The sequence below is a fragment of the Nicotiana attenuata genome, unplaced genomic scaffold (assembly GCF_001879085.1).
Source record: "Nicotiana attenuata strain UT unplaced genomic scaffold, NIATTr2, whole genome shotgun sequence".
Taxonomy (NCBI): Eukaryota; Viridiplantae; Streptophyta; class Magnoliopsida; order Solanales; family Solanaceae; genus Nicotiana; species Nicotiana attenuata.
In genome coordinates this window covers 252,196-265,844 of record NW_017670992.1, presented here as the reverse complement: position 1 = coordinate 265,844, position 13,649 = coordinate 252,196, and the positions used below count along the sequence as shown (strand labels likewise).

Sequence of the window (13,649 nt, the reverse complement as noted above, 5' to 3'; positions counted from 1 at the left end):
AAACTCCATAATATACTGGAATTCACATAAAGGTATTTATTTTTCTGGATACTTTTGTACAATTTTATTACCGCATAAAAAAGTGGCTAAAATTTGATTAATTTTACACAGTGGCTAATTTTCAAATAATAGTTGTAAATTGGGTTAGTTTTGAATTTATCCCAAAACTAAAATTGTTTGAACTTTCAAAATATGAAATGATTAAAATATATAATCTTTTAGTAAGAGTGTATATATATATATATATATATATATATATATATATATATATATATATATATATATATATATATATGGTCTGGCTTCGAGAATTGGTTAAATTAAACTTTAGAGTCTGTTTGGAAAGCCATCTTGTAATTGGAATTGGTGTAATCACTAGGGTAGTAATTACACAGTCTAGTAATTACGATAGCCTTTTTGTTTGTCATAGTGTAATTACAGTATAATTACAAGTTTACTGTTTGGTTGCACAAGTGTAATTACACAATTAGATTAAATTTTAAATTAAATAATTATCAAAACTAAAAATTAATATAATAAATATATACCTATAAGATTTTATAAGTATAAATGATAATATATTTGGTATTTAAGATGTATATTTTTTCGTGAATATACATTAATTAATAATCATATATTTATAACTAATATTGTTAAAATAATATATATATATATATATATATATGTATATATATATTTTTAAATTAATAATATTTAGTTTAGATACTTACAAAAACTAAATAAAATATACGTTTTGTAAGAACATCATGGAATTCATGTTTGATAAAATAAATTAATATTTATAAATATAGTGTCATAACATTATTTAAATGTTTGACAAAATTAATCTACCAATTCTAACTAGAAAATGAATAACATGCAATGTGAGTCAATACTACAAAACAAGTAAATTGGAACCATGAATATAACATAATTTCAAAAATTCAAAAAAATAAAATAGTTTAACTTATGTCAAATTTCAACATAATAATAGTAAGTCTCACTGCAACTTAAGATAGGAAACATGATAAGTTTATAACCACATTTAACAACGAAGTTCCACTTTAATTGCATCACTCATTATATGCCAAGTTTATTAATGACTCATTATTTCTAATTTTAGGAGGTGTAGTTTCAAAAAATAGAATAATAAAATAAATAAAAAATAAAATATAACCAATTACATGGAATCACAAGAAGTAAAGATAGAGAAATAAAAGATAAATAATGTACAAAGAAAATATATTTTAAAATTTCAAAAGAAATTAAAAAGTAAAAATAAAATTAAAAAATTAAAATAATAAAAATAAAAAGTTATAAAGAAAATAAATTAAAATAAAAACAAAAAGGAAAGAAACTAAAAAGTAACCTTGTAATTACACAGTGTAATTACCACCCATTCTCACCTCCCTTGAGAATTGGAGAGTGTAATTACACCCCTCCAATTATCCCCAATTTCATGCTGACCAAGTAATTACTTGACAAAACAAACATACCAAAACTTTGTAATTAAACCCAAATCCAATTTCAAGATGGCTTTCCAAACATGCTGTTAGAGAAGAGTAGCAAACGAATTCAATGGTCTATACAATAATGAAATTTTGGAGAAGGATTAGAACAAAGAACAAAACAAAAGAAACCCAAAAAGAAAAAAGAAAGTTTACAGCCGTAAAACCCCTTTAAAAACCTTTACATTTCTTCAACTGTCCATTTTCATTGCATCAAATTGCCACAACCAAATTCCTGTTGCAAAGGTAAAACTACTGATGCTAAGCTCTATGTTCTGTTAACCCTTTAATTCATACATCTGCATATCTCTAAAACTGAAAAGTAACAAATGAATTAAAAGACCCAAAAAAAAAAAAAAAAAACAGTTACTTCTCCTTCAATTTGGGGTTGTTTATTCTAGCTTCCTTTTTTTTTTTTTTTCTGACATTTTGAAGCACTAAATTATGGTTGGCTTTTGTTTTTACTTGTTGCATATTCAAGATTGCTCCTTTTTTTGTGTGTGCTTTCATTTTTCCTTGAATGTTTTTTAGAATCAAAAATGTAACTTAACGTATTCAAGATTTGTTCTTTTTTCCAGGTTTTGTTCATTTCTCAAAAAACGGGTCATTGTTTCAACCTGTAAGAGTTTGGTGTTTTCTTAACTTGAAAAATGCCAGACATTGAAGTGCTCGTGAATGATTTTGTTGCAAAGCTCAGCAAACGGTTTGTATAGTTATAGCATTTTTTTTTCTAAAATGAATTGACTTTTTATTTTGAATTTTGTTTGATTTTAGCTGAGTTATCTGCTTTTGTTTATGGATGATAGTAAAGTTGAAGGGTCACAAGCAACTGCCCGGCTAACGGCAGAGTTGCTTCGTTCCGTAGTTTCATTGCAAAGACTGCCACCTATCAATCCAGCTGCAGTACTTATTGAAGCTGTGAGGGGTATAGGCGTAAAGTTAATCGCTGCCAATCCGGTTGGTAAGCATTTTATCTGCTCTTGCAAATATGACGATCCCTTTGTAGAAATTTGATGTTCCAGAATGGAATTTTCTTGTTATTTGTAGTTTATGATTTTTCCAATCCTAGTTGGTAGTGGGGAATTCGGATGCCAAAGACGTTTTTAATGCAGAATAGGTTATTTGCGTCTTATATTCAATCGCCTATGGATTTGCTTTGTGTTTAGTTTGATGCCAGTTTCTTCACTTCTGCATTTCTACGATAATTTGAATGTGCCTGGTTATCCGGTTCTGTTAATCTCGGTTAGATGTCACTCGTAAAAAACATTTGACATATGGTTAGTCTAGAGTCAGTAACTTAGCTGCATTTGTTTGTTTCATTTAAGGACTGGAATTATGCTAACATGTAGTAAACTATTACCTTTCTCCTTTTTTTGTTTTATTTTTGATGAAGTAAGATGTTGTATTAAAAGGCATCAAGAAGATGCAAAAGATCTGCTGTTTCTTTCTGTCTCGAAAACATTATGCTAATGTTATACTTACCTTGACATATTTTGTGGACCTAGATCTTGAGGGAGCAATACTGCAGGAATAGGAAATCAATAAGCTCTTGCTTAGTGTGTGAGATTTACTTTTAAGTTTGGGGACTAGATTTTGTAGTTTTGATGTTCACATCAGAGCAGTTTAAGTGGATCCAAAGGATGCTGATGGCTCTTCTGCACATTTATATGCAGCATAAATGTGATAGTTTTGTTCTTTTCACCAAATCCAGGTGCACTTATAATCTGTCCCTAAGCTGGTCCTGTCCCTAAGAAAGTAGGAAAAAGAAAAATAGTCAGAAACTGATAAAGCTGGCCCTTACAAGCATGTGGATAGATCAGCTAAATAGCGCACGCTCTCTCTCGCTCCTCCAATGTCTTCTTGAAGGTGGGTCCATAGAAATATTGATTGAGAAAGCATAACCTCTTTCAACACCATGATTGGAAGGGGTTGCTAGCTTCCCCATTGTAAATTGCATTTGATAAAAGGTTCCACCTGTTACTCGTCATGTATATTCATTCATACTAAAAGTTATTCCCTCCATTCCATTTTATGTGGTGGTGTTTGACCAAGCACTGAGTTTCAGAACCAAAAGAAGCTTTTGACACATAAGCTAAATGTGTGCAAACTACCAACATTAACCTTACTACCAACAATCAAATGCGTGATGGTGAGAATTCCACCTTTCATGTTTCTTTCTCCTCATAAAAAAGTGAACTTTTATGTCAAGTTGGTCACCAACAAATCATGTCATTAAGGGTAAGAGATGATATGTTTAAGTAATTTCCAAATACAGAAATATGACTTATCTTTTTGGGGACAAACTAAAAGGAAAGTGTGTCACCTAAAATGAGACGAGGGAGTACTAATTGCTGCATAGATTTTCTGCATTTACAACTCTTTATGAGAAAAACATTCAGGACGTCCATAGTGAGATTAGAAGTGGTCATCGTCCTCTATTGGTACATCTACTGGAAGCTTCACTGTTATTCAAACATATTAAGGCTATACTTATGTTCGTTTCATATGTTCAAACTTGTTCCAGCATATTAGGTGTACTTCTGCACATCTTCTTAGGCATGGAAGTCATCGCTCATTCGTCGTCACTCTACTTACTAGGGGATTTATGTATATATATGCATACATACATGCATATACATTTATTCATATATATCCTTTTAAACCAGATAGATGTGTTCTCCAGTCGTTGGTTCAGTGACAAGGATTGTCAACAGTACTTTAAATGAGAAGTCATAGAGAATTAATGACCTTTAATAAAAGCATTCCAGATTAAGTAATCATATTTGTTATGCGAAGAATAATATAACCAAAAATTTGATGAAATTGCAGAGCTTGCTGTTGGAAATATTGTTAGGCGTGTTCTTCATATTATCCGGGAGGAGGATCTTTCTCTTTTGGCCAGTAAAACAGGCGACTTAGATTTATCAGCTGCAAGTGATGATGAAGGAACCATAGACCACGATTGTGACCCAATTCAGTCTGCTGCAGCAGCTGCGGCTAAAAGCTTTTTACGATCTCCCTCATTGCATGCACTTCTGGAGAGTATGCCCGATAAAGCTTTACCGAGTAACATATACACCTCCTCTTCAGGTGGAGATTCTGAAGAGAAAAGCAAAGGTAAACGCTCCTGTGTTACATGAGTTTAAAGCAATTTATAACAGCAATCATTTTTTAGTTTCAGCACTGAATTATCTGTTATTCTGTGTTGCAGCTGATAAACTTGCCAGGACTCGGAAGTTAAAACATGACGTCATTGAGGCAATTAACATACTAATTGAAGATATCGATACTTGTCATGAGCTGATCGCAGAGCAGGCAGTTGAGCATATTCATCAAAAGTACTTACCTTTTACAGCATACTGGAGAATACGTCTGTATCGTGTTATGCATACTGGATATCTTTCTTTTTTTTATAAGTAATGCATACTAGATATTTCAAGTAACATTATAGTATGAACTGAACACACTCAATGGATATTGTTGTTTCACTGTTTCGCCAGTTTACCTTCCAAGGGTTTTCCCTTTACAGTGACACAGGGCTTACAGCCTGGGTTTGTGACAAGTGCTACTTGCTGGATAGACATTTTACCTAATAAATTTTACACATTCTTTCACATCAGTGACAAATCTATGTTCCGAAAGTACTGTGAAAATGACAAATTTAGGTTGGTAGCCTAGACATTTTACAAAATTTATGGTGGATGGCCTTCCTCAATTGCTCATGGATGATAAAGTTTCGATCCTAATTGCAGCTCAAATGTTCTTCGCGGTTTCAACCTTCACCTCTAATGTATTTTTTCGTACTTTTTCCCCCTTTGCGGGCATATTGCTGCATAGTTGTATGGGACATGTCTTTTCTAATCAAATGTGATAGCTCATTAACAAATGCACTTTTTTTCAGTGAAGTAATACTAACATTAGGTAGTTCAAGAACTGCCTTGGAATTCCTCTGTGCCGCAAAAGAGAAAAAACGGTCTTTCCGGGTGGTTGTTGCAGAGGGCGCACCAAGGTTTGTGGAGTATTCTGCAATTTCCAAGAAATAAATTAATCTTGAAATTTATTTATCATATTAACCGCGAACTTTCCCTTCTCCGTCTGTGTTTGATCAGGTACCAGGGGCATGCTCTTGCAAAAGAGCTGGTAGGAAGAGGTCTACAAGCTACAGTAGTAACAGATTCTGCTATTTTTGCAATGATTTCTAGAGTAAATATGGTACTTAACTTTCTGGATTTGCTATTTTATGCCTACTATCAATCTGTACTTGGGCTACCTGTGCTTAGAACCCTAACCTTGTTGTGTAGGTTATAGTGGGAGTTCATGCAATAATGGCCAATGGCGGTGTCATTGCACCTGTTGGTATGAACATGGTTGCACTTGCAGCTCAAAAGCATGCTGTTCCATTTGTAGTAGTTGCCGGCATTCACAAGGTATCTGAGCTTTACTGGCTCTTCCATGTATTTAACTGTCAAAAAGGTTTAATTAAGGGGAGGGAGAAAAAAGATCGAAATCTTGTGAGGTATCAGACTTGTGCTGTCCAGCTATTTAAGTGGCTATTCCTTTAACTCTTTAACAATTGGCGGTTTTTATGCATCTCGCTGATTGTCACTCCCGAACTAGAAGGCATCTGATAACACGGCAAGACCTCAGTTTTTCTGGTTTGCTAAATAAATCATGTTAAGAACCTTGAAATGTTGTGGAAAATATGATTCTGTTCCCTTGAAATTAGGCTTTGCAAACCCTTGAATTTGTTACAAACTTTTACATTTGCCGCCTAATACACACTCTTTTTCTACTTTTGGCTGTATTTAGTATTAGTTAATCCTTTTAAATGTCTTCTTTCTGTTACAGTTGTGCCCTTCATATCCACACAATCCAGAGGTTTGTCTTAATGACATGAGATCCCCTGCTGAACTTCTGGAATTTGGGCAATTTTCCAATTGCATGGATTTTGGAATGGATAGTAGGGCTCCTCTTGTTCAAGTTGTCAACCCCGGTTTTGACTACGTGTCACCTGAGCTTGTTAGCCTTCTCATCACCGACATGTAAGGACACTTTACCATTTTTGTATTAGAAGTTGGCTTGCAACAACAAATACGCCTCAATCCTGAAATATTACATTAAAGAAATGTACTATTAAAAAACAATTGATTCAAGTTTCTACATGCAAAAGTTTGGTTATTTGGAATTATTCTCAAGGTTCAAGGGGGGAACGTAGGGGGAATTTGCAACGTATTATTTTACCACTCTAGGGATTAATCAGTAGTTTTATGATAATAATACTTGTTACATCTTTCTGATTTGCAGTGGAGGCCATAACCCATCATATATGTATCGTCTCATTTCCGACTACTACTCAGCTGATGATTTTGATTTGCAAGGGAGACAACGTAAATGAAGGTGATTGGAGTAGAAGTTACAGCCAGAAATGGCTTCCTTACATAGAAGAATGTCGCTGTGCACCTTGACTCAAGGGACAGTTGTTGATGGCTGCAGAGTGTGGAACAGATGGGACTGAGATTAACCAAAAATCAAATGGAAATTGTTAAGCTTTTGCCATGTAGTTGTTCTGTTTTTTCAAGGATAGCTCTAAGTGAGCTTTAGCTGAAATACTCTTCATCATACTGTAGTCTGTTCAGTCTATGTTTTGACTTTTTTACTGTATGATCCCAAAAGGGATGATGCTAGTTTGTTTCGTTCTTGTTATAGATGAATGTTTACTGCACTTCTGGAATTACATTCTTCCTTGCATGCATTTGTCTTTAATACAGAGGTTAACGGGCATCCGACACCCAAATGGTGCCCGACATAGGTCTTTCCTCCCCCCCCCCCCCCCCCCCCCAACAAAGTGACTAAGGTCCTATTTCTGTACCTCAAGTGCGCCCTAAGACAACAGAACCATCATTTTGGGGAGATTAAAGAACATCCAACGAACCCCCAGCTTAGGTAGACCAGAAAACGCCTCTGTTTTACACCCTTTGTCCGCGACTAAGGGTAACTGGCGATCATGTGAACTTCAGAAGCAGCATCACTTTCACAGGCTTATTTGTGAATAGCATGCATTTACAGGCAAAATCTTTTTCCTTAGCTGTAAGAGAATATTTTTATATTCCTGGAAATAGTTGATCAAGGAATTCGCAGGCTTATTTATGAATAGCATGCAATTACAAGGCTAAATCTTTTCTCTAAGCTATAAGAGAATATTTTGATCAAGATATTCTTGGAAAGTAATATTATGAAAAGCATATAATCAATAAATCAACAAGCAATGCCAAAAGATATTAAGTACTATTTTGAGGCATCAAAATTAGTGAACAAACAAAGATGCTATCATGTTCAAGGTTCTACTTCTTGCTAAGATCAATTCCAGCCTTCTTGGCTACAGCATCAAGTCCATTTTTCTCAATGGTTTTTATGGCCTTTGTTGACAACCTCAGTTTCACATAGCGCTTGCCTGCCTCCCACCAAATCCTCTTGTATTGAAGGTTAACGAATTGCAGTTTTTTCGTCTTGTGGTTTGAGTGAGAGACCTTGTTTGCCCTGTTGGACTTCTTCCCAGTGAATGGGCAAATTCTACCTGAAAAACAGAAAAGCTTTCTTAATATTCAAATACTTATAACAAAAGGCACCGACACAAGTGAAAACAGCCTACATACTGTAGGAAAACAGAGGGAAAAACAAAGGATGCTTCAATGGGAATATTTGATTACTCTCGTCCCAAAAAAACATCTTAATTTCACCGATTAGCTCAAAGACCAAGTAGTTCTAGGATAAAAAAAAGCGAATACACAATGCATCCTGACAATGATTTCAGCAATATAAAAGAGGAGTTGAAGTAAGCAAACAACAACATACCCAACTAACCCCAACATAGTGGGGTCTGGGGAGGGTAGTGTGTACGCAGACCTTACCCCTACCCTTACCCCTGCCAAAAGGAAAATGGCAAAGAAAATCCTGCTTATTATCAGGAAAGGCAGAAAAGCAAGAAAATGAAAACTCCCTCGAAGTCCCTCAACATTTGTCGAAATATGAAGCTCCGCCTTTAGGCTGCTTAAAGTTAAGAGACCTAAGAGGCCTCAACTCCAACCAGAAGTATACCGTCTTATCATCAGTATAATATTCTTGTTGTAGCTTAGACACAAGTTCATAACAGAAATGCAAACTTTGTTAACCAAGAAATGCATCCTTTGAGTTTGAAGCATATGGATACTGTCTTTAAGATCACTTGAAAAAAAATTATTATATTGTTTCACATGGACTGGGGGTTTGGAATTAAAGCAAGAGGAAACCTCTTTCAATTCTGCAGTTACCTTAACAATTTATAGTTCCAAGTCTGAAGCAAATAAGTATTTTCCCCGACATCCAAGAAGTTCAATGAAAAGGAGTTAGCCCTATATTTGAAGAAACAATAAATTCTCGATGCCATTTCTACTGTCTGTTCTTTTAACAAGGTCTTCTGCTCAGAAATCATAACTTAATTTATGAAGGGAAAAGGAAAGAGAAGAAAAGCTTCTAGCAGCCATAGAAGTATAATCAGTTCACATGAAAATCTTTTGCAGATTGTCTTCCTGAATGATCTTATATTGATGCATTCCGACTCAAATAGTTGTCGACGTACAAGTGAACATTTTTCTTTTTGTACTAAAGGAAGCTTTCCCAGTTAAATTTTTTATCAGAAGGAAGTTTGCAATTAACTCTTACGTGGGATAGACACTTACAATCATAGGAACTACAAATCTCTGCTCTCGACTGCATGCTGTACCATCAAGTGGTAATGTAATGAATTCATGCAAAAAGATATGCTAAAAGATTCTATAACCTTTTACTTGGACAATCGGTTATGTTTTAAAATTTCGTAGTCCCTAAGTTAGAGAAAAAGAACCAAGATGGAGAGAACCAGAGCTCATTTAGTATATGAAGAAAATTTGGACAAACTTCCAAACTAAAATCAGCTTAATCAGTTTAATGTAGTCCATCAGACACTTTTCACTTCTTTAATTTTGCACGCGTGAGGGTGTCCTATCCCTACTTTCTTGTGACCATAGACAGATTTTAAACCCATGGAATGACAACACCCGTTTAAACTCTCCTCTAGAAAGCATATATAAGAGGTTGTTTAGATAGTAGATTATAATATGAGTTTTATTTAAGTTTTAACACATGGATTATGAAGTGTAACTAAATACTATGTAAATTATAGTCAAGTCCGCAGTTCATACCATGGATTTTAAGAACATAATATACTTAGTTTGCAACTGAATTGACTTTTCTTCAATTTTGGCTATGCCTTTGTATCCTCCACATTGTAAGCGACAACTTTCATTCCCATATACCATCTCTCACTTGGTAATGAATAATCTAATATGATGTGTTGTTAGCACAAAACACCTATCTGAATTCTAAACATCCAACTACTAAATCGGGACTCTTATATGGAAGGAACAACTATCTGAATACCAAACAACCACGTAATGATTTAGGTCCTATGACCCTTTGAATAGGCTGCTCCACACACTTAAAAGACTGTCTGCACTGAAATGAAAATTCATCATAGTAACATTTTAAAGTTATCGCCTTCTCTTGTTGTATCCAAGTTTAAAAGGGACTTACACCGTGCACAAAGTGCTTCCTTACTAATTCAAGGGTATAGGGAGAGTGGGTGTCTACCATATACAGTCTTCACCTCGCAATACTGCAAAGAATCTAATCACACCTCAAGCATGTAATCTACAGGCCACCAAAGGAGCAACTCTACAATTGCACTAAAATCCACCACCATTCAGATAAAATTTCATGAACATATTTAATTGAGTACATACTCCCTGTATTCCATTTTATGTGTTAGACTTTTCATTTTAGTCTGTTCGAAAAAAGAATGACACGTTTCTAATATTGACAACAATTTAACTTCAAAATTTTGATTTTATGACATGCTTTAAAGCCACAGAAATGTCCTGGCATGTTTAAAACCACAGGTTCCGAATAACTTATGTTTTCTTAAATTCCATGCTCAATCAAACAATGCAATATAAAATCCAATAGAGGGAGTAAAAGTTCAGATTCTCATAATCAAGTAACTTCATTAACAATCCCCCACCCCCAAATTCAAATTTCAAACAACACAAGGAACTCTTTCTATACTCAGCATTAGACCAAAAAAGAAACATAGCGCGCGCGCGCACACACACACACACACACACAAAAAGAACACAACAAAGGGGCAGAGAAATTACGAGCAACAGGTTGAAGAGAAGGCTTGAAAGGAACAGAAAGTGGAGCTGCTGAAGAGCTAAAATGGGTGCTTGAAATCTTGAGACCACTCAATTGGGAGGTTACAAAACTCAACTCTGAACTCAGTTTCAACTTTGGTAAAGAAGCCCTTTTTGCCACTGAAAATGTCCTGTGACTACTCACCACTGGTCCTCTCAGGCTTATACCTGCCACCATTGTTGCCATTTTTGGTTCCAATTCCTTAAAGTTTTAATCTTTTTTGCTTCAAAAATCTTGTTTTTGATGAAAGAGTGGATAACGAAATGGATTGTGGGTGTGGTTTTGTTTCTTGGCCTTTTAATTTTTCCTATATGGTGAAATTGGGAATTTATTACATGCGGTGCGGGTGCATAGGGATTAGATTGTGCATTACTAATTTGCAATTCCTCCTTTGTTTTCAAGTCCTTTTTGTTTGGCACTATAATACCATTTTATTTCTGTTTATGTGACACAATTTTTTATTAATTTATTTTAAAAATAACATATTTTTATAATTAGAAATAATGTAATTTAGATTCTTTTTCACTTTTAATGACACTCTGCTATAGTTAAACATGGTACTCCATATTTAAAACAACAAGGGATCTCATAATTTAATTATTCATGACTGTTTATGTCTCTAGCATGACCACTTGATGATCCAAAAATCTTGTAGCTACACAAATATAAATATGATCATAAGTTTCAAATATCTTTATTTTTTCTTAAATTACGTGAAAGTTTTTAAATTATGTTACATAATGAAATATTTCACTTGTACAAGTTTGAACTTCATGCTACTGTTGATGCCGGAGCCAAAAAATTTACTAAGGGATATCAAAATATTAAAAAGTAAATGTATAAAGAAAATAATGAGAGTCAACATATACTAGATAAACATAACAATAATTTTTCTACTTAACTTTTTGGCGAAGGGAATGATAATGATTTCTTGCATTGGTTTAACAGAAAGATCTTTGCCTACTATTAAATGTGGCAAATAAAAGCTATCAACTAACGTTAACAACATCAAATTGTACAACTGCAAAATTGTACATGTTTTGGGTGATGAAAGTTGAAACAAATGTTGGCACCAATAACCTGGGGCAGAACTAGTGTATTAGTTACGGTTCCGGTCGAATTCAGTAAATTAGGTTCAACTCCTCTATTTTATCTTAAGAAATTTAAAAGGCAGTAACTTAAATAGTTATAATTCCGTATTCATAAGTTTCAAACTAGCTCCACCTCTGCTACTAAAATTTCTATTTAGCATGAGGTGAAAAGAAAAAGAAAATAGAAAAAGAAAGGTCTTTGATGGTTCTAAACTCCTACCTAATGCAAGGTCGCATATATTAGAAGTCTTAAGACAAATTTTTTTTTCCTTTTCCCACCCGGTGTACATTGGAGTCCGACTATGTTCATATTCGCGTTGCGCAGAGCCCCATTCAGAAAGAAGCTTTTCCATACCTAGAGCTCGAACCCGAGACCTCTAGTTAAGGTATGAGCAGTATCATCTACTGCACCATATCCTTTGGTGGTTAAGACAAAAACTATATGCAACATTACTTCTCTTTTCCACACAGTGCATACTGTTGGTGAAATTACAAGTAATTACAGTTGAAAAATTAGATAAAGAAAAATAAATAAATATTCTTCAGGCTGAGACGCAGATATCCCGCTCTCTTTAAGGAGATTCAAACCCACTGCGGTATCATCTTTACCGGTCCAGCAGTAATACTCTTGACTTGTCCCCTCCAGGATACAACAGCCCGACAACGTCGTATGACTCAAACAAATACTGGACAAGTTGTTGAGTCCAAAGCTCCACCAAAATGAACACCTTCCTTCAACAAAAATAATATTCTCTTTTGTAGAGGAAAATTTCGAGACTTAGAGCCCGTTTGGACATAAAAAAAAATTCCTTTTTTTCCAAAAAGTTTTCGCTTTTTTCCGAAATCAGCGTTTGTTCATATAATTTCCAATTTTCACTTGAAGATGCATTTTATAAATTTTCGAAAATTTGAAAAACTCCGAAAAGTTGTTTTTCAAAATTTTCATTCAAATCACTCACAAAACTTCAAAAACAACCCAAAATTATATTCATGTCCAAACACAACTCTAAATTTCAAATAACATTCATTTGAAAAAAAATTTCCCCCTATTTTGGAATTTTACAATTCTTATGCCCAAAAGCCCACTTAGATTTTCTCTTTCTCTTAACACTTTTTTTCACAATACCAATCACACCTTTTTCATGTACATCATAATACTTTTCTCATACTCAATACAAAGAAGTAACATCACAATTTATAGGTGTAGAATCTCTTCCTTGAAATAAATAATAAGATAGTGGGATAATAAAATAGTAGAACATGGGTTGGTGGTTACAAAATATAAGCTTTAGTGGGTAATAAGTGGTAAATCATGACATTAGTGGTTTCATGAGTTACACCAAAGTAATGACCACTTTCTTGCCAATTTATAACCACTATCTCACAAGAAATAATACACTTTAATATCATAATTTTAATACTAAAATGCACTAACACCAATACATACTTTGAGTACTTAAATAGAAATTAGAACATTAAGTTGAAATAAGCCAGGAAAAAATAATAAACCGTCAATTGCACACTAATGCAACATTTAGTATCATAAGACAGAATGCTATGCAACTCTTAGTATCAACCAAGCTTGTAGCCATGTTTTCGAGAGAATGCTCATCTTAGCTGCTTCTTTAAAATTGTGTGAATGACACAATGAGGCAATATGTCAGCTGTCCCTCCCTTACTCATAGTTGTGCCTTGGACATTTTTCTACGAACAAATTTCAATACAAAGCCCTAATGTGCACCACAATTTATAGGTGTGGGAAAGTAAATAGATCGCTAGTCCA

The 13,649-nt window shown here is 34.2% G+C and overlaps 2 protein-coding genes across 2 annotated transcripts; one reads left to right on the top strand and one right to left on the bottom strand.

The window, feature by feature from the left end:
• Positions 1-1,571: 1,571 nt before the first annotated feature.
• On the top strand, positions 1,572-7,244 carry LOC109245063 (translation initiation factor eIF-2B subunit beta-like). The gene is made up of 10 exons (XM_019412248.1): positions 1,572-1,754; positions 2,087-2,211; positions 2,315-2,469; positions 4,338-4,625; positions 4,720-4,846; positions 5,410-5,517; positions 5,618-5,720; positions 5,810-5,935; positions 6,357-6,550; positions 6,813-7,244. Exons 2-10 carry the CDS (start codon positions 2,159-2,161, stop codon positions 6,901-6,903), a joined length of 1,245 nt encoding a protein of 414 aa, XP_019267793.1. The 5' UTR covers positions 1,572-1,754; positions 2,087-2,158; the 3' UTR covers positions 6,904-7,244.
• A 464-nt stretch (positions 7,245-7,708) lies between these two features.
• On the bottom strand, positions 7,709-11,111 carry LOC109245062 (50S ribosomal protein L28, chloroplastic). The gene is made up of 2 exons (XM_019412247.1): positions 10,739-11,111; positions 7,709-8,082 (listed from the first exon to the last, which is right to left on the bottom strand). Exons 1-2 carry the CDS (start codon positions 10,959-10,961, stop codon positions 7,850-7,852), a joined length of 456 nt encoding a protein of 151 aa, XP_019267792.1. The 5' UTR covers positions 10,962-11,111; the 3' UTR covers positions 7,709-7,849.
• Between the last annotated feature and the right edge of the window lie 2,538 nt (positions 11,112-13,649).

Bases quoted from the DNA above. Each gene is read 5' to 3' on its own strand.
- LOC109245063 (XM_019412248.1), top strand. From the start codon at position 2,159: ATGCCAGACATTGAAGTGCTCGTGAATGATTTTGTTGCAAAGCTCAGC. The intron at 5,518-5,617 runs GTTTGTGGAGTA...GTGTTTGATCAG, and splicing joins GTTGCAGAGGGCGCACCAAG to GTACCAGGGGCATGCTCTTG. The intron at 6,551-6,812 runs GTAAGGACACTT...TCTGATTTGCAG, and splicing joins AGCCTTCTCATCACCGACAT to TGGAGGCCATAACCCATCAT.
- LOC109245062 (XM_019412247.1), bottom strand. From the start codon at position 10,961: ATGGCAACAATGGTGGCAGGTATAAGCCTGAGAGGACCAGTGGTGAGT. The intron at 8,083-10,738 runs GTAATTTCTCTG...TCTGTTTTTCAG, and splicing joins TTCTCTTCAACCTGTTGCTC to GTAGAATTTGCCCATTCACT.